Source organism: Andrographis paniculata, unplaced genomic scaffold (assembly GCF_009805555.1).
Source record: "Andrographis paniculata isolate CXL003 unplaced genomic scaffold, ASM980555v1 Contig89END, whole genome shotgun sequence".
NCBI lineage: Eukaryota > Viridiplantae > Streptophyta > Magnoliopsida > Lamiales > Acanthaceae > Andrographis > Andrographis paniculata.
In genome coordinates, this window is record NW_026137627.1 from 23,604 (window position 1) to 41,776 (window position 18,173).

Sequence of the window (18,173 nt, forward strand, 5' to 3'; positions counted from 1 at the left end):
GGCCTGTCATGCATGTTTGTTTACTTGGACTATGTAGCTCTATTAAGAACTACGTATGGCTTGATCCCGTTCGGGTACGTAGGCAGCCCACTCTGGGTTCAGCCACTGCTATATAGTTTTTTTTTTTTTAAAAAAAAAAAAAAAAAAAAAAAAAAAAAAAAAACCCTAAACCCTAAACCCTAAACCCTAAACCCTAAACCCTAAACCCTAAACCCTAAACCCTAAAAACCCTAAAACCCTAAAAACCCTAAAACCCTAAAAACCCTAAAACCCTAAACCCCCTAAAACCCTAAACCCTAAACCCTAAACCCTAAACCCTAAACCCTAAACCAGTCGTCAACCCCCAATACATAACAACGATCTTCTGTTCCTCCATTACCCCTTGCAGAGTCGGCCGCAGCAGCAGCCATGGGCGCGTACACTTACGTTTCCGAGCTATGGAAGAAGAAGCAATCAGATGTGATGCGGTTCCTGCTGCGGGTTCGCTGCTGGGAGTACCGTCAGCTTCCGGCGGTTGTACGCGTCACCCATCCGACCCGCCCCGACAAGGCGCGTCGTCTCGGCTACAAGGCCAAACAGGGTTATGTCGTCTACCGTGTTCGTGTTAGACGTGGTGGGAGGAAGAGGCCGGTCCCCAAGGGTATTGTATATGGTAAACCCACAAACCAGGGTGTCACTCAGCTGAAGTTCCAACGCAGCAAGCGCTCTGTGGCAGAGGAGCGCGCCGGAAGGAAATTAGGTGGCCTTAGAGTTCTAAATTCTTACTGGATCAATGAGGATTCAACTTACAAGTACTTTGAGGTTATTTTGGTCGATCCAGCCCATACCACTATCCGTAATGATCCTCGGGTCAACTGGATTTGCAATGCTGTTCACAAACACAGGGAGCTCCGGGGGCTGACCTCAGCTGGGAAAAAGTACAGGGGCCTGAGGGGAAGGGGCCATTTGCACCACAAGGCGCGACCGTCGAGAAGGGCCACTTGGAAGAGGAACCAAACACTCTCGCTTCGCCGCTATCGTTGAGGTATTTTTATTTATTTAATTCAGTCAGTCAGTCCGTCACTGTTGATCACATTAGTAATCTTTTTTTGGCCTACTCCTAATCTGCCGTTACGTTACGTTTTGAATGTGTTTGGTCTTCTGGGTTTCTGACATTTATATCCAGACATCTATATATTGCAATGCCAAATTCCTTGAAATTTTGAATGTTAAAAAAAAAAAAACCCTAAACCCTAAACCCTAAACCCTAAACCCTAAACCCTAAACCCTAAACCCTAAACCCTAAACCCTAAACCAAAACCAAACCATTCGCGAATTTACAAACGCTCTCCAGCACTTGGGCGATTTCACGCCTCCAGCCACTGCCGTCGCTGTTCCGGCGGAACCAGACGCCGGACGGCCAATCTGCCACCGTCACTCGACTCGCCATCCCCGAAAACCCCCCCTACACCGAGCCCCGTCGCCGGAAACCGCCCCCAGCCGCCGCTCTCGTCAGCCCCGAAAAGACGTCACCGGCGAACTCGCCGCTGCCGGCGTTTTCAGCCCGGCGCCTCATCACCATCGTGGTCGCCATCCTCCATAACCCCCGTCCCCACCCAACCACCGCCGGAAACCGCTGCAGCACCGTCGGCCGCTACTGCCCTGCTCGGCGATACTTTCAGCGCCGGTATCTCTCAACACCGGCGTTGGATCGCCGTTTGGCCACCGTCACTGAACTCGCAGGGCTGAGGTGTCCCCGAATCCACCCCTCGATCGCCGGAATACGCCGCCGGCTCTGCCCCTGACGGTTGGCCTCCCGAACCGTCGCCACCGCGTTTCGGCATCCCCCCGCCGTCGGACCACCATTCTGACGACGGGATCGTGTTCCCCTGGCCGGAAAACCCCTAGGGCCGGGCTACCGCCGCGAGTCGCCACCTCTACACCACTGTCCGCCGTTTGCCCTAGGTCGCCGTCGCCGTAGCCCTGATTTGCGACACCTTCGGCGCCGCCGTTCTTCCGTCTCCGACGTCGGATCGTCAATCGGCCACCGTCACTGTCCTCGCAGGGTTGAGGAGTCCCTGAACCCGCCACCCGACCGCCGGAATACACCGTTGGGAACCGCCGGTGACTCCCCCGACGGTTGCCCTCCTCCCGACGGTTGACCTCCCGACGGTTGATCTCCCGACGGTTGGCCTCCTGACGGTTGAGTTCCCGAGACGCCGCCTCTGCACCTTCGGCCGACTCCGCTGCCCGACCAACTCTCTGGTCCCATTACTGTATCACCCGACCCCGACATACACCTTGGTCGGTGCTCCTTGACGCCAGAACATCTCCCGACTGAGGCCCAGGGATCGCGACTGTTGTTTCTCCCGACGGTTGATCTCCCGACCGAAGCCCGACCGAGGCCGTCTCTGGTCCCGAAGGTTGATCCCGACCGAGGCCCGACCGAGGCCGTCTCTGGTCCTGAAGGTTGATCCCGACCGAGGCCCGACCGAGGCCGTCTCTGGTCCCGAAGGTTGATCCCGACCGAGGCCCGACCGAGGCCGTCTCTGGTCTCGAAGGTTGATCCCGACCGAGGCCCGACCGAGGCCGTCTCTGGTACCGAAGGTTGATCCCGACCGAGGCCCGACCGAGGCCGTCTCTGGTCCCGAAGGTTGACCCCGACTCGGCGCCTCTCTGACCGACTTCGCTGCCCGTCCACATTCCCGCCCGAGGCCCAGGGATCGCGGTTGTCACTGGTCCCGACGGTTTATCCAGACTCGGTACCACCACTGTTTCTCCCCGACCCCGCCAACCCCCAGTCGGTGCCCCGACTCCAGAACAGTTTCCGACTGGGGCCCAGGTGTCGCGGCTGTCACTGACCCCGACGTTTGACATCCCGACACGACGTCCCCGATACTCCGCCCGACCCTGACGTCCGACCACCCTCCTGGTCCCGCTACTGTGTTCCTCGACCCAGCATCCCCCCAGACGCTGGAACAGTTCCGCACGGTGCCAAGGAATTGCGGCTTCCTGCCGCTCTGGTGCTCTGATCGCAGGTCGGACGGCACTGTCTCCTCTTGCTGGCCCTGGAATCCCCAGACCCCCACCCTCTGCCGCCGTATCTGATGACAGACGCCGACTCCTTCCGGAGCTAGGGTTCTGTTGTAGACTTGCCGGACATGGCCGCTCAGGCTGCTGCCGGCCGCCGGCAGCCTCCCGAAGTTGATGGTTCGATACGCCCTGTCACTGCTGATAACCATCTCTTTTCACACAAGTCTTTCGCCACTGCCGTGACCTCCGGACTCAATTCCGATGCTCCTGAGGACAGTCCCTACTCCTTTCTGGCGGAGCCTCGTCCGACTGCTATTGGACAATGGATTTCCACTGCCGGACAACCGCGCCTTGCTTTTACTGCTGATGAAACAGCAAGGTACACAGCTTCGCATCCGTACATTCTTATCGGTAAATTCTCTCACGGATACTCTTCTTGGAAAGATCTTACCGACGGTTTTGCGAGTTTCCGTTTGGCGGGGAAGTTTATTTTGCAGCATCTAAATCACCGCCATATTGTGATTCGCCTCACTACCGAGGCTGATTATATGCGCCTTTGGATTCGGGGAACTTGGTTCATCAAAGGTTTCCCGATGAGAGTTCTCAAATGGACCCCCGATTTCAAAACTACCGAGGAACCTCCACATGTTCGGGTGTGGGTTACGCTCCCACTACTTCCTCTCCACATGTATCACAGAGATCTTTTATTTACAGTTGCTGCTGGCATTGGGACCCCTCTGAAGGTTGATACCCCTACGGCGACTCGGAGTCGGTGCTCCCACGCCAGAGTCTGTGTGGAAATTGACCTTACGAAGCCCCTTCTGCATGCCTTTGAGATTGATGTTGGCACTGGCGTGCTCGAACAGAAGGTTATCTACGAGCGGCTTCCTAGCTTCTGCTCACTCTGCCGCCATCTTGGGCACAAAGCGGAGGCTTGTTTACGCAGACCTTCTTCGCAGCCGGCATCAGCAACCGTATCAGCTGCGCAGGGTCCTCCTGCTGCGCCTTCTGGTCGCCATGACTCGGTTCATGGCCCTTCTGAGATCTCTGCAGCCCCTGCCTCTGGTGATATCATGGAATCCCGGCCCCCCACTGCTCGACGCCGTCGTCGGCGCCGCAATCGAAATAGGGGTACGCCTTCTACTGGTATTACTAATGATTCTGGCTCCTTGCAGGCTCCTTCTCAGCTCCTCCGACGGGACCCCCAGCCTTCTACCCGGCGACCTTCTGATGACATCCCGGAGTTGAATGGCTCCAGACGTCTTCGCTCTGGAGTGCGGGTGACCTTTGGGACGACACAGGTGGCCCCAACTCCATCACAGACGGCCGAGAAGTCACTGCAGCTCACACCGGCGCATCTCAGCGGCCCTGCGGAGGCTCATCGCCCCCACGCTCCTCCTCGGGTGACCTTTGCCCACTCACGGGGGGATGCCTCTGCGATGCTGCTTACTTCTGGCGTTCGAGTTACCTTTGGGGACTTTCTGACGCCTTCGGAAACCTCTCCGGCCCGCCCTCTGGCCGGACAGACTACAGCTGAACCTCCGATCGACAGTCCTGCCTCCCCTCTGGATGACTGTCGGCTGAGTCCCACTCCAGCAACTCCTGCCACCGCCTCGGCCCTTGGTCTCCTTCCGCAGCCCATATTGGCCACTCAGGTACCCTCGTCGCCTTTGCCACTGCTTGCTGATGATATGCAGGTGCCTCCGGAGCCTGTGTCGCTTCCTCCTGCTCACTCTTTGGCAATTTGGGGACTCCCCTCTGGTCATGGCCTGGATAAGGGGAAGGCAGTGCTGCTCTCTGAACCTCCTGCATCCCCTATCCGCGATCGACGTGATCTTTCAGTGGACACATGCCTATCGGCTACTGGTTCTCCTTCCTCGGACACCCAGCGGGAGGAGGACTCTGCACTACAAGCCACTTTCGCCGAGGACTCGGATGGTGACTCGCCCCTCATTAAGGATGGCCAACCGCCCCTCCTCGATTCACTGTCTCTTTCCCCGAGAGGTACCACTGATTTTCACTCTGGTGATCTACCTGCTGATGCAACTACAGGGACAGAGCTCCTCCCTGAATCTGGTCCGAACCCACCCCTCCTGCGGACTTCATCGGAACCGCTCCCTGCTGTCGCTCTGTCGACGGAGTCGCATCCGAGTAGGGGGGTGTGCGTTTTGAATCAGGCTGCTGAACCTCCGTCTCTCAGCGGATCTTTGGAGACAGTGTCAGATGACCGGCCACAGGCTCTGCCGCCGACCTTCTCTAGACCGATTACCCGCAGCATCTCTCGTCAGCAAGTAAGTTCCTCTCGTCGCCCTTCTGCCAGTTCCCGATGACAGACACCTCCCTCTTGGTTTGGAATGTGCGCGGAGTTGGCAACCCCCGAGCTCAACGAGAGGTACATTGGCTCTGCAAGCAGCACCGTATCCGCATTCTTATTCTTCTGGAGCCTATGGTTTTTGCGGATGTTGCTTTCTTTTGCCGGCGTTTTGGCTTCTCCCAGATGCTTACCAAAGCGGTCAATTCTATCTGGATCCTTGCTGATGACTCCTATAAACTGGAGCCTATTTCGGAGATCGATCAGTGTCTTCATGTGCAGGTTTCGTCTCCGCAGCACCGCCGGCCCTTTTTCCTATCTGGGATCTATGCGCGATGTTCTGTCACCCAGCGCCGTGCCCTCTGGTCTTTCCTACAGGACACAGCGGCCTCGTCATTGGGGTCTCCTTGGCTTATCGGTGGCGACTTTAATGCCATCGCCGACATATCTGAACGGAAGGGCCCAGGTCGCCCTAAGTTGCGCTCTATTCAGGATTTCTCAGCGGCTATCCTTGATGCGAATCTTATTGATGCCGGTTTTGAAGGCTCCCCCCATACATTGACAAATCGACGAGTTTGGGAGCGCCTGGACCGCATTCTCTACAACACTGCCTGGGAGGATTTCGCTGAGATGACTCGTGTCAGACACCTCCCGCGGATGCACTCGGACCACGCCCCGCTTTTGGTCCGATTCTCGCATGAAAGACACCGCCTTGCCTCTGCATTCCGGTTTCAGAACATGTGGACCAGACACCACACTTTTCAGGACCACGTCCGCCAGAGTTGGGTTGTCCCGACGGGCACCACCGGTCTCCTCAACCTGCGACTGAAACTTGGACGACTCAAACAGGCTCTGAAGTGGTGGAACAAACAGGTATTTGGGAATGTTTTTCAGGTATTGGCAGCAGCAGAAAAAGACGCAGAGGAGTGTGAAGCGGAGTTCGATCGGGATCCCTCTGACGCCAACCTCCTCCGCCGTCAGCGTAGCGCTGCGGCTTTGACGCATGCGATTGCACTGGAGGAGGCTTACTGGAAACAGAAAGCAGCCTGTCGGTGGGCGGTCGAGGGAGAACGGAACTCCCGTATGTTCCATTCCATGGTGAAGGAACGACGCCGGCGGGCGACAATCTTCTCGATGGCTGACGGTGCTCGTACCCTCACTGATCACTCCGATATTAAGCAGTCAGCCATTACCTATTTCTCTGGGATGTTGGGACAGCCTGATGATGCCGACACATCGGAAATGGATGCCTTGGCAGACCCACCGCCCCAGGTTCCGCCGGCCGAGTGCACTCGGTTGCTTGAACCGCCTACACTTGCGGAGATTCGTGCTGTGGTCTTCTCGATTGATCAAGATAGTGCGGCTGGCCCCGATGGCTTCTCTGCCGCCTTCTACCAGAAATGTTGGGAGATCATCCGGGAGGATGTGTTTGATGCTGTACTGGATTTCTTTTCGGGAGCCCCCCTCCTGAAGTTTTATACAGCGACGACTCTTGTACTTATCCCCAAGAAGGAGGGGCCACTTGCATGGGCTGATTATCGGCCTATCAGCCTCTGTAATGTCAGCAGTAAGATCTTCACAAAGCTACTCACCACGCGCCTTAGCCCTCTACTGCCGCAGCTTCTATCGCCGCATCAGAGCGGCTTTGTCAAAGGCCGCGCGATTGCGGACAATATCCTGTTAGCGTCGGAGATGGTCCATGATCTTAATCTGAGAGGAGACTCGCACAATTTATTGCTGAAATTAGACCTTAACAAGGCGTACGATCGGGTGTCATGGCGGTTCTTACGGCACGCCCTTTCCAGGTTCGGATTCCCGGCTCACTTCATCACTTTGATTATGAACTGTGTTGAGCATGCGTGGTACTCGATCCTTGTGAATGGGGACTTGGGTGGCTTCTTCCCCTCCTCGCGAGGCCTTAGGCAGGGAGACCCCTTGTCCCCGACCCTTTTTGTCTTGGCTGCAGATCTCTTATCACGCGGCTTGGAGCGCCTCTACAGCCGTTTTCCGGACCTGTACTATCGGTGTCGTGGTCGGTTCCGGCTGACGCACCTTGCTTATGCGGATGATGTCCTCATATTCGCTAATACCTGTGGCAATCGCATCAGCCTTCTGACCGACTTTCTGACGACTTACGCACGGATTACTGGCCAGAAGGTGAACTGTCAGAAAAGCCAGGTTGTTTTCAGCCGCCAGTGCCCGGAGAATGTTCAACGACAGCTCCAATCGGTGACTGGTTTTGGCGCAGCTGAACTCCCTCTTACATATCTTGGCGTGCCCCTCTATGTGGGCAATCGGCGCAATATTCTTTATGAGGAACTCCTTGGAAAACTCCGTCATTATCTGCAGCGCTGGGATCGCTCGGTTCTATCTCACGGGGGTCGATTACAGTTAATCAGGAGCACTTTGTTCTCGCTCCCCCTCTATCTGCTGCAGGTACTTTGCCCCCCCCAGGCGGTACTTCACTCTGTGGAGCAACTTTTTGCTCGTTTTTTCTGGGGTTCTTATCACGGGCACCGACGCCGCCATTGGATCTCCTGGGCGGATATTGCACGGCCACAGGAGGAGGGTGGGCTTGGCATTCGACGCCTGGCCGATATGGTTCGGGCCTTCTCGTTTAAACTGTGGTGGCGACTCAGAGATGGCTCCTCCCTTTGGGCTCGCGCGCTTCAACAGAAATATTTTCGGAATTCCTTTCCAGGATTTGCACCCTGCAGGAGCTACGACAGCCCGGTTTGGAAGCGCCTCTGCCAGGTTCGAGACGAGGCACAGACTCAGATCACTTGGAATTTGGGGCGTGGGGACTGCTTCTTCTGGTATGATAATTGGTGTGGAGATCGTCCGCTATGCGCTGACCGCCAGGACCGCCCTCCGCCGATACGGGTGAAAGAGATGTGGGTTAACGGGACGTGGGACTTGCCGCGCCTCCGAGCTTATCTCCCTGAAACCCTTGTTCAACAGGTCTCGGCGATTCCTTCTGATCTCCAGATTGCGGATCAGCCGATCTGGAAGGCCTCGACCACAGGTACTTTCTCTACATCCTCAGCATGGGAGATGAGCCGAACTGCTGGAGCACGGAGCTGGCTCTCTTGCAGCTTGTGGTCGCCGCTTCTTACTCCTACAATGTCGGTTTTCCTATGGCGTTTATTTCGCCGTCGGATACCCGTCGATGAGGCCTTACGGAAGATGGGCCTCCCTATTGTCTCTTGCTGCCAGTGCTGTCGGGAGTCTGAGACGATCGAGCACTTATTCTTCTCGTCGACGGTTGCCCAGCACGTGTGGCGCCATCTTGCTGATCTATTTCATATCCAAATCCCGCGGACACATGCGCCCCACCTGATGGTTTCCGCTTGGCGTCTGTCCTCCCCACATGCGCGGAGTATCCGTACTTATATACCGCTCCTGGCCTTCTGGTTTCTTTGGACGGCACGGAATGACGCCAAACACCGAGGTATCCAGATTTCATCTGACCGGATTATTTGGCGTATTCACTGTCATTTGCAGGTCTTAGGCCGTGCTGGCCTCCTTCAGCGTCAGCACTGGCCTGGGGAGGTGCACCTAGCCTCTAGTCTCGGTCTTCGCCTCCCACCTCCGGTTCTTCGGCCGCCGGTCATGGTACGCTGGGAAGCCCCGTCTCCAGGCTGGTTCAAACTCAACACTGATGGGGCATCGCTCGGGAATCCAGGCGCCGCTGGAGCCGCGGGCGTCATTCGGGATGCCACCGGCGCCCCAATTGTGGCATTCCAAGTTCCCCTTTTGAATACGACGAACACTTTGGCCGAACTGCAGGCGATTCGATCTGGAGTGGACCTGGCGGTTGCCCGCGGCCTCCTCCCTCTCTGGATCGAGACGGACTCGGCCAGCAGTATCTCTCTCATCTCCTCCTCGACGGGACACTGGACTCTCCAGCCTTGTCTCCACCACCTGCGCCTACAGCTTCGCAGCATCGAGTGGAGGATCTCTCATATTTTCCGTGAGGGCAATAAAGTGGCGGACAACTTGGCGAACACCTCTGTTGCCCTTCCTCATATGCGGATCCTTGAGCCGGCGGACATCCCAGCGAGGACCCGAGGCCTCATCCATGCTGACGCGGCGGGCCTCCCGTGCTTTCGCTTCCGTTAGCTTTTAGTTGCTTACAATCTTTATTTACATTTACAGCACTTGTACCGAACTTTGCAGAACTACGTATGGCTTGATCCCGTTGGGGTACGTAGGCAGCTCTTTGAGCCCAGCCAAAAAAAAAAAAAAAAAAAAAAAAAAACCCTAAACCCTAAACCCTAAACCCTAAACCCTAAACCCTAAACCCTAAACCCTAAGCCCTAAACCCTAAGCCCTAAACCCTAAACCCTAAACCCTAAACCCTAAGCCCTAAACCCTAAGCCCTAAACCCTAAACCCTAAACCCTAAACCCTAAACCCTAAACCCTAAACCCTAAACCCTAAACCCTAAACCCTAAACCCTAAACCGCATTCCAAGTTCCCCTTTTGAATACGACGAACACTTTGGCCGAACTGCAGGCGATTCGATCTGGAGTGGACCTGGCGGTTGCCCGCGGCCTCCTCCCTCTCTGGATCGAGACGGACTCGGCCAGCAGTATCTCTCTCATCTCCTCCTCGACGGGACACTGGACTCTCCAGCCTTGTCTCCACCACCTGCGCCTACAGCTTCGCAGCATCGAGTGGAGGATCTCTCATATTTTCCGCGAGGGCAATAAAGCGGCGGACAACTTGGCGAACACCTCTGTTGCCCTTCCTCATATGCGGATCCTTGAGCCGGCGGACATCCCAGCGAGGACCCGTGGCCTCATCCATGCTGACGCGGCGGGCCTCCCGTGCTTTCGCTTCCGTTAGCTTTTAGTTGCTTACAATCTTTATTTACATTTACAGCACTTGTACCGAACTTTGCAGAACTACGTATGGCTTGATCCCGTTGGGGTACGTAGGCAGCTCTTTGAGCCCAGCCAAAAAAAAAAAAAAAAAAAAAAAAAAACCCTAAACCCTAAACCCTAAACCCGGTTTTGAAGGCTCCCCCCATACATGGACAAATCGGCGAGTTTGGGAGCGCCTCGACCGCATTCTCTACAACACTGCCTGGGAGGATTTCGCTGAGACGACTCGTGTCAGACACCTCCCGCGGATGCATTCGGACCACGCCCCGCTCTTGGTCCGGTTCTCGCATGAACGACACCGCCTTGCCTCTGCATTCCGGTTTCAGAACATGTGGACCAGACACCCCACTTTTCAGGACCACGTCCGCCAGAGTTGGGTTATCCCGACGGGCACCACCGGTCTCCTCAACCTGCGACTGAAACTTGGACGACTCAAGCAGGCTCTGAAGTGGTGGAACAAACAGGTATTTGGGAATGTTTTTCAGGTTTTGGCAGCAGCAGAAAAAGACGCAGAGGAGTGTGAAGCGGAGTTCGATCGGGATCCCTCTGACGCCAACCTCCTCCGCCGTCAGCGTAGCGCTACGGCTTTGACGCATGCGATTGCACTGGAGGAGGCTTTCTGGACACAAAAAGCAGCCTGTCGGTGGGCGGTCGAGGGAGAACGGAACTCCCGTATGTTCCATTCCATGGTGAAGGAACGACGCCGGCGGGCGACAATCTTCTCGATGGCTGACGGTGCTCGTACCCTCACTGATCACTCAGATATTAAGCAGTCAGCCATTACCTATTTCTCTGGGATGTTGGGACAGCCTGATGATGCCGACACATCGGAAATGGATGCCTTGGCAGACCCACCGCCCCAGGTTCCGCCGGCCGAGTGCACTCGGTTGCTCGAACCGCCTACACTTGCGGAGATTCGTGCTGTGGTCTTCTCGATTGATCAAGATAGTGCGGCTGGCCCCGATGGCTTCTCTGCCGCCTTCTACCAGAAATGTTGGGAGATCATCCGGGAGGATGTGTTTGATGCTGTACTGGATTTCTTTTCGGGAGCCCCCCTCCTGAAGTTTTATACAGCGACGACTCTTGTGCTTATCCCCAAGAAGGAGGGGCCACTTGCATGGGCTGATTATCGGCCTATCAGCCTCTGTAATGTCAGCAGTAAGATCTTCACAAAGCTACTCACCACGCGCCTTAGCCCTCTACTACCGCAGCTTCTATCACCGCATCAGAGCGGCTTTGTCAAAGGCCGTGCGATTGCGGACAATATCCTGTTAGCATCGGAGATGGTCCATGATCTTAATCTGAGAGGGGACTCGCACAATTTATTGCTGAAATTGGACCTTAACAAGGCGTACGATCGGGTGTCATGGCGGTTCTTGCGGCACGCCCTTTCCAGGTTCGGTTTCCCGGCTCACTTCATCACTTTGATTATGAACTGTGTTGAGCATGCTTGGTACTCGATCCTTGTGAATGGGGACTTGGGTGGCTTCTTCCCCTCCTCGCGAGGCCTTAGGCAGGGAGACCCCTTGTCCCCGACCCTTTTTGTCTTGGCTGCAGATCTCTTATCACGAGGTTTGGAGCGCCTCTACAGCCGTTTTCCGGATCTGTACTATCGGTGTCGTGGTCGGTTCCGGCTGACGCACCTTGCTTATGCGGATGATGTCCTCATATTCGCTAATACCTGTGGCAATCGCATCAGCCTTCTGACCGACTTTCTGACGACTTACGCACGGATTACTGGCCAGAAGGTGAACTGTCAGAAAAGCCAGCTTGTTTTCAGCCGCCAGTGCCCGGAGAGTGTTCAACGACAGCTCCAATCGGTGACTGGTTTTGGCGCAGCTGAACTCCCTCTTACATATCTTGGCGCGCCCCTCTATGTGGGCAATCGGCGCAATATTCTTTATGAGGAACTCCTTGGAAAACTCCGTCGTTATCTGCAGCGTTGGGATCGATCGGTTCTATCTCACGGGGGTCGATTACAGTTAATCAGGAGCACTTTGTTCTCGCTCCCCCTCTATCTGCTGCAGGTACTTTGCCCCCCCCAGGCGGTACTTCACTCTGTGGAGCAACTTTTTGCTCGTTTTTTCTGGGGTTCTTATCACGGGCACCGCCGCCGCCATTGGATCTCCTGGGCGGATATTGCACGGCCACAGGAGGAGGGTGGGCTTGGCATTCGTCGCCTGACCGATACGGTTCGGGCCTTCTCGTTTAAACTGTGGTGGCGACTCAGAGATGGCTCCTCCCTTTGGGCTCGCGCGCTTCAACAGAAATATTTTCGGAATTCCTTTCCAGGACTTGCACCCTGCAGGAGCTACGACAGCCCGGTTTGGAAGCGCCTCTGCCAGGTTCGCGACGAGGCACAGACTCAGATCATTTGGAATTTGGGGCGTGGGGACTGTTTCTTCTGGTATGATACTTGGTGCGGCGATCGCCCTCTCTGCACTGATCGCCAGGACCGCCCTCCGCCGATTCGGGTGAAAGAGATGTGGGTAAACGGGTCGTGGGATTTGACGCGCCTCCGAGCCTACCTTCCGGCAACCCTTGTTCAGCGGGTCTCTGCGATTCCTTTTGACCCCCTGATAGCGGATCAGCCGATATGGAAGGCTTCGGACACAGGTACTTTTACTACTACTTCAGCCTGGGAGATGAGCCGGAGAGTGGGGGCTCGGAGTTGGCTTTCCTGCTGCCTCTGGTCGCCACTCCTTACGCCTACGATGTCGGTTTTCCTATGGCGTTTATTTCGCCGTCGGATTCCTGTTGATGAGGCCCTTTGGAGGCTGGGTCTTCCTATTGTTTCTCGCTGCCAGTGCTGCAGTGAATCTGAGACGTTTCAACACTTGTTCTTCTCGTCGGCGGTTGCCCAGCGCGTGTGGCGCCATCTCGCCGACCTATTTCGTATCCAACTTCCGCGGACATATGCGCACCACCTGATGGTTTCTGCTTGGCGTTTGTCCTCCCCTCATGCACGGAGTATCCGTACTTATATCCCACTTCTGGCCTTCTGGTTTCTCTGGACGGCACGGAATGACGCCAAACACCGAGGTATCCAGATTTCATCTGACCGGATTATTTGGCGTATTCACTCCCATTTGTAGGTGTTAGGCCGTGCTGGCCTCCTTCAGCGTCAGCACTGGCCTGGGGAGGTGCACTTGGCCTCTACTCTCGGCCTTCGCCTCCCGCCTCCGGTTCTTCGGCCGCCGGTCATGGTGCGTTGGGAAGCCCCGTCTCTAGGCTGGTTCAAACTCAATACTGATGGGGCATCGCTCGGGAATCCAGGCGCCACTGGAGCCGCGGGCGTCATTCGGGATGCCACCGGCGCCCCACTTGTGGCTTTCCAAGTTCCCCTTTTGAATACGACAAACACTTTGGCCGAACTGCAAGCGATTCGATCTGGAGTGGACCTGGCGGTTGCACGCGGCCTCCTCCCTCTCTGGATCGAGACGGACTCGGCCAGCCGTATCTCTCTCATCTCCTCCTCGACGGGACACTGGACTCTCCAGCCTTGTCTCCACCACCTGCGCCTACAGCTTCGCAGCATCGAGTGGAGGATCTCTCATATTTTCCGCGAGGGCAATAAAGTGGCGGACAACCTGGCGAACACCTCTGTTGCCCTTCCTCACACGCGGATCCTTGAGCCGGCGGACATCCCTGCGAGGACTCGTGGCCTCATCCATGCTGACGCGGCGGGCCTCCCGTGCTTTCGCTTCCGTTAGCTTTACTTTATAATTCTATTTTACTTTCCAGCACTTGTACCGAACTTTGCAGAACTACGTATGGCTTGATCCCGTTTGGGTACGTAGGCAGCTCTTTGAGCCCAGCCATAAAAAAAAAAAAAAAAAAACCCTAAACCCTAAACCCTAAACCCTAAACAAAAAAAAAAAAACCCTAGACCCTAGACCCTAAACCCTAAACCCTAAACAGTTTAAGATCAAACTATGCGTAATTCTACATATAGGTTATACAGTCCAAGTCAAACCAAACAAACCTAGGTAGTCTAAGTATCAAAGGCCAAAGACAATATGCCAAAGGCAACACCAACCAAACAATACTAAGACTATCAGGTCTAAGTAATATAAATACTAAGTATCAAAAAACAAATAAGAGGGTGATGTTTGCTACCTAAAATTTCAAAGTGAACAAATCCAAAAATTATGTTTGTTGTGTAGCTTTTATTTGTATCATTATTAATATTAATAAGGCGAATTTTATTTTGATATAGGGTGTGTTCATCCAATCGATACAATTCTGAATTAATATTATTAAAACATATTTTCTATATTATAATTTAAACTATTTTTTCTACTTATATTCGTGTGTCTTATTTAAAAGTATCTATTTTTATTTTTTAGTAAAAATAATTATATATTAATATCAAAATACTTTAACTTTTATTTAAAGTATTACCATATCATTACTGACATAATTATTTTATAAATAAAGTCACAAAAATGTCAAAAAAATTTACGCACTTTTATTAACCAATAAAATATTATTATTTTTTAATTTACTGTATATAACTATATACAAATATATAATATATACTTATTTTATCCCAATAAAAAGTATCTATTTATGGTCATAACTATACAAATGAAAATATATAAGGTAATTTTGATAACTTTTGTCTTTACCACGAAAAAAATAAAAATAAAAAAATAAATAAAAAAATAAAAATAAAAAATATTTTAATATTTGTAACTTGCATATTTTTACATTTTATGGACTGTTGCAATGATAAACCGGTTCGAAAAAGTGAAAAAATATGGTCAAATGCCTCGAAATGTCGCTTTTCATCCTTCTTTTTTTTTTTTTTTTTTTTTTTTGTTTGAGTAAGGCTTTTTTTCTCTTATTTTTTCTTCAATTTCCACTTTCTTTCTATAAAAAAATACTTTTCATATCACTTTTTTATTAGGCCCATGAGCTGACTTCCCATGCAGGTTGCCATACAGGCTAGACGAATCCTTGCTTTGGGCTTTTGGCTAAAAGAAGTGAGCTGGGCCGGGTCTAATCTCTTGGTTATATATTTGAATCGGGGTTTTGGATTTGATCGATTTTATTCATATATGAGATCAACATACAAACTGGAATCAAATCCCAATTGCGGTGAGTTTGGATTGGACACGCCACCATTTTAATAAAACTCTTCAAACTGACAGCTCTCGACATTGACCTATCGAACGTAAATTTAAGGAAAGTCCAGCTGTAGGTATGAATACGATGGCTGCAATCTTTTCCGGGTGGTCACAAAACAATTTATTATCACTATTGTCTTTCAGCGTGAGATTTCTTGTTGCTGCCCCCTTCCGATTTTCCCCGTGGATAGCTAAGGAGGAGGAGGTACCGATTGAAGATGGGCAGAGCCAAAGGCCAGGCTTTCAAGGAAGAATTTCCATTCGGTTCGTTCTTTCCTTTCAGTGTAAAATAGTAGTAATTAACTCAAAATCCTCTCTTATTGCTGGATAGCTATGATGATGATGATTCATTGACCTACCGGATACAAAATTACAGAGGAAAGGCGGCAAGAATCGCAGGAAGTTATAGCCAAATATCCCGATCGAGTACCTGTAAGCCCTCTCAGAATTTGACCGCAAGCTGTCCACTTGTTATATGACCTTTCTAGATTGATCGGTTTCATTTTTGCTTCTGAATAACGAGGAAAGCTACGCTGGATGGTGGCTTGTACCTTCGACATTTATTTAGCTTCTTATATCCATTGCAGGTTGTCGTTGAAAAATTCGCAAAATCTGATCTTCCGGAGATGGAGAAGAAGAAGTGAGTTATTCATATATGCAGCACATCTTTACTTTCGATCATGCTGATATTCCATAGGTAATCTTCCATATAATAGACAAAAAGACACATGAGGTGACTGGCATCGGTACTCTATTCACATTAGGCGAACCGTATTTGAACGGATGAACTTACAATTCACACCACCAAACATTCTTTACAGGACGTGATTGATATGCTTTTGAGTGTTCGGTTGGTTGTATTGTGAATACTAACAACAAATAAACAAACAGAATTCAGGCACAAATAATTTTACATTCTAATAAGTTCTTAATGTAACATTTTAAATTAAAAAAAAAAAAAGAATTTGAATGTGATGCCTCTTAGGTACTAAAGAGGGAAATTTAAGTGCTGTATAGTCTTATATGAGCCCTCTCCTCTTTGATCCATTCATCATGTGTCATTACTTTTCCATTGATACACCCTGCAATTTATACTCCAATCTCTTTTGTATATGCTTGTTCAGGTAAGTAATTCTATGGCCTTTTTTGCTGCTTTTTTAAATGCAATCGCATTTCTTTAATTGTCCGGCTCTACACGAATATTAGGGTTTCTATAAGATTTTTCAATTCTTTGTGATAGCAATATTAAGTTTTCAGTTCACATGTCTTTTTGTAAAATGTGATAATCAGCATCGTAAAAAGGTTGAAAATATACAGAAATTAGGGAGCACTAATTACCCTTTTTTTCTGTACCCATGTCTGCCATGTTTGTGTCACGTTGGCTGGCTTCTTATAACGTATATGAGATTGTAGCCCGGTCCCCAGATTTGGGAATAGAATTTGTAAGGTGTAAGCTATTGCGGTATGCATATATATATAATGGTTTAACCAATTCTGCGAACCAACCAGGTTCCTGGTGCCTCGGGACATGTCTGTTGGCCACTACATCCACATCCTCAGCGGCAGGCTCCACCTTGCTCCTGGGAAAGCTCTCTTTGTATTTGTGAACGATACATTACCACAAACATGTATGTATGTGTGAAGGATACACAAGTTCTCTGTAACTCGTTTCTGCTGTGTATATCTATACTTTCTTGTATTCCCTCCCTTGTTCATTTTCTCCTTGATTCCACTGCAGCGAGTGTGATGGAGACGCTGTATGATTCATACAAGGACGATGATGGGTTTCTCTACATGTGCTACAGTAGTGAGCAGACCTTTGGATGCACCTGCTGCGGCACCTTTATCTGACTGAATATGTGGGAAAATCATGCGTGCATCTGTGTGTACATATGTAAAAGATCTCCCCCGTCACCTTTGCTGTAATGTGCCTTCCTTCTTTATGCATGCAATAACTGACAGATGCATGGCTTTCTTATGCCCATTGCTATTTGTATCTTGTGAGCTCCCAAATGATCATGATCATGGGTTGGCTTTTATGCCTAGTTGTTAATTGTATCTTTTGAGCATCTTTTATGCGAAGATGGATGATAATGGGATGCTGGATCAAATCGGAAATAATTAATGTTGAATCCTCTGAATTTGGTAGGTGTTTAACACCAACATAAACATTTCAATGAGATGGGATGGATGGTATTGGTATGGGATGGTATGGGAATGAATAGTAAATAAATCCACAATGCCCAAGCATATCCATCAAGGCTATGCCAAAACTTTATGAGAAGAAAAATAAGACACAGCAATATTTCTCCCCATTGGCATCGAGTGTAGGTATCATTGCCAATATCATTACCAAAAATAAGAAAAGTATTACCTCTACATCACTCACCCTATACATATTTTTACTTCAAATCGTAATATTAACAGGTGCAACAATGCAATCAAATCAAACTAGTACTGCTTTCACTTTATAATGTCAGCTCAGCTGACCCTGTTACTGTTTTCCAGCCAGCCAGACAGATTCATTATACCCTGGAAGTCAGTCACTGCCCAAGGGCTTCTGCCCTACACCATTTCTCCACACGCCCCGAACAGGCAAACTCTCACCAGGTTTATTGGCCCCATCAGTTGGTGCTCGGTGCATTGCCACCTCCTTTTGATTCAAACCAGGATCAGGGTCAGCATTTTGTAAATCCAATACTGCTTCAAAAGATGGGATGTATCACCAGGGCGGATCCGGTGAAACTTTGAGGTCTTCCTTCTTTCGTTGCCTACTTTTCCTGATTGCATTATTAGCTGCTGCTCCGCCCCTCAACAAAACTTCAACATC

At 51.3% G+C, this 18,173-nt stretch overlaps 2 protein-coding genes across 2 annotated transcripts; both read left to right on the forward strand.

Annotated features, from left to right (window-relative positions):
* Positions 1–335: 335 nt before the first annotated feature.
* Positions 336–1,199, forward strand: LOC127242802 (60S ribosomal protein L15-2). The gene has a single exon (XM_051262486.1). It carries the CDS (start codon positions 409–411, stop codon positions 1,021–1,023), a length of 615 nt encoding a protein of 204 aa, XP_051118443.1. The 5' UTR covers positions 336–408; the 3' UTR covers positions 1,024–1,199.
* A 14,241-nt stretch (positions 1,200–15,440) lies between these two features.
* LOC127243098 (autophagy-related protein 8i) lies at positions 15,441–17,425 on the forward strand. Its single transcript, XM_051262962.1, has 5 exons — positions 15,441–15,607; positions 15,720–15,775; positions 15,931–15,983; positions 16,853–16,971; positions 17,082–17,425. The coding sequence occupies exons 1-5, from the start codon at positions 15,562–15,564 to the stop codon at positions 17,192–17,194; spliced, it is 387 nt and encodes a 128-aa protein (XP_051118919.1). The 5' UTR covers positions 15,441–15,561; the 3' UTR covers positions 17,195–17,425.
* Positions 17,426–18,173: the final 748 nt, after the last annotated feature.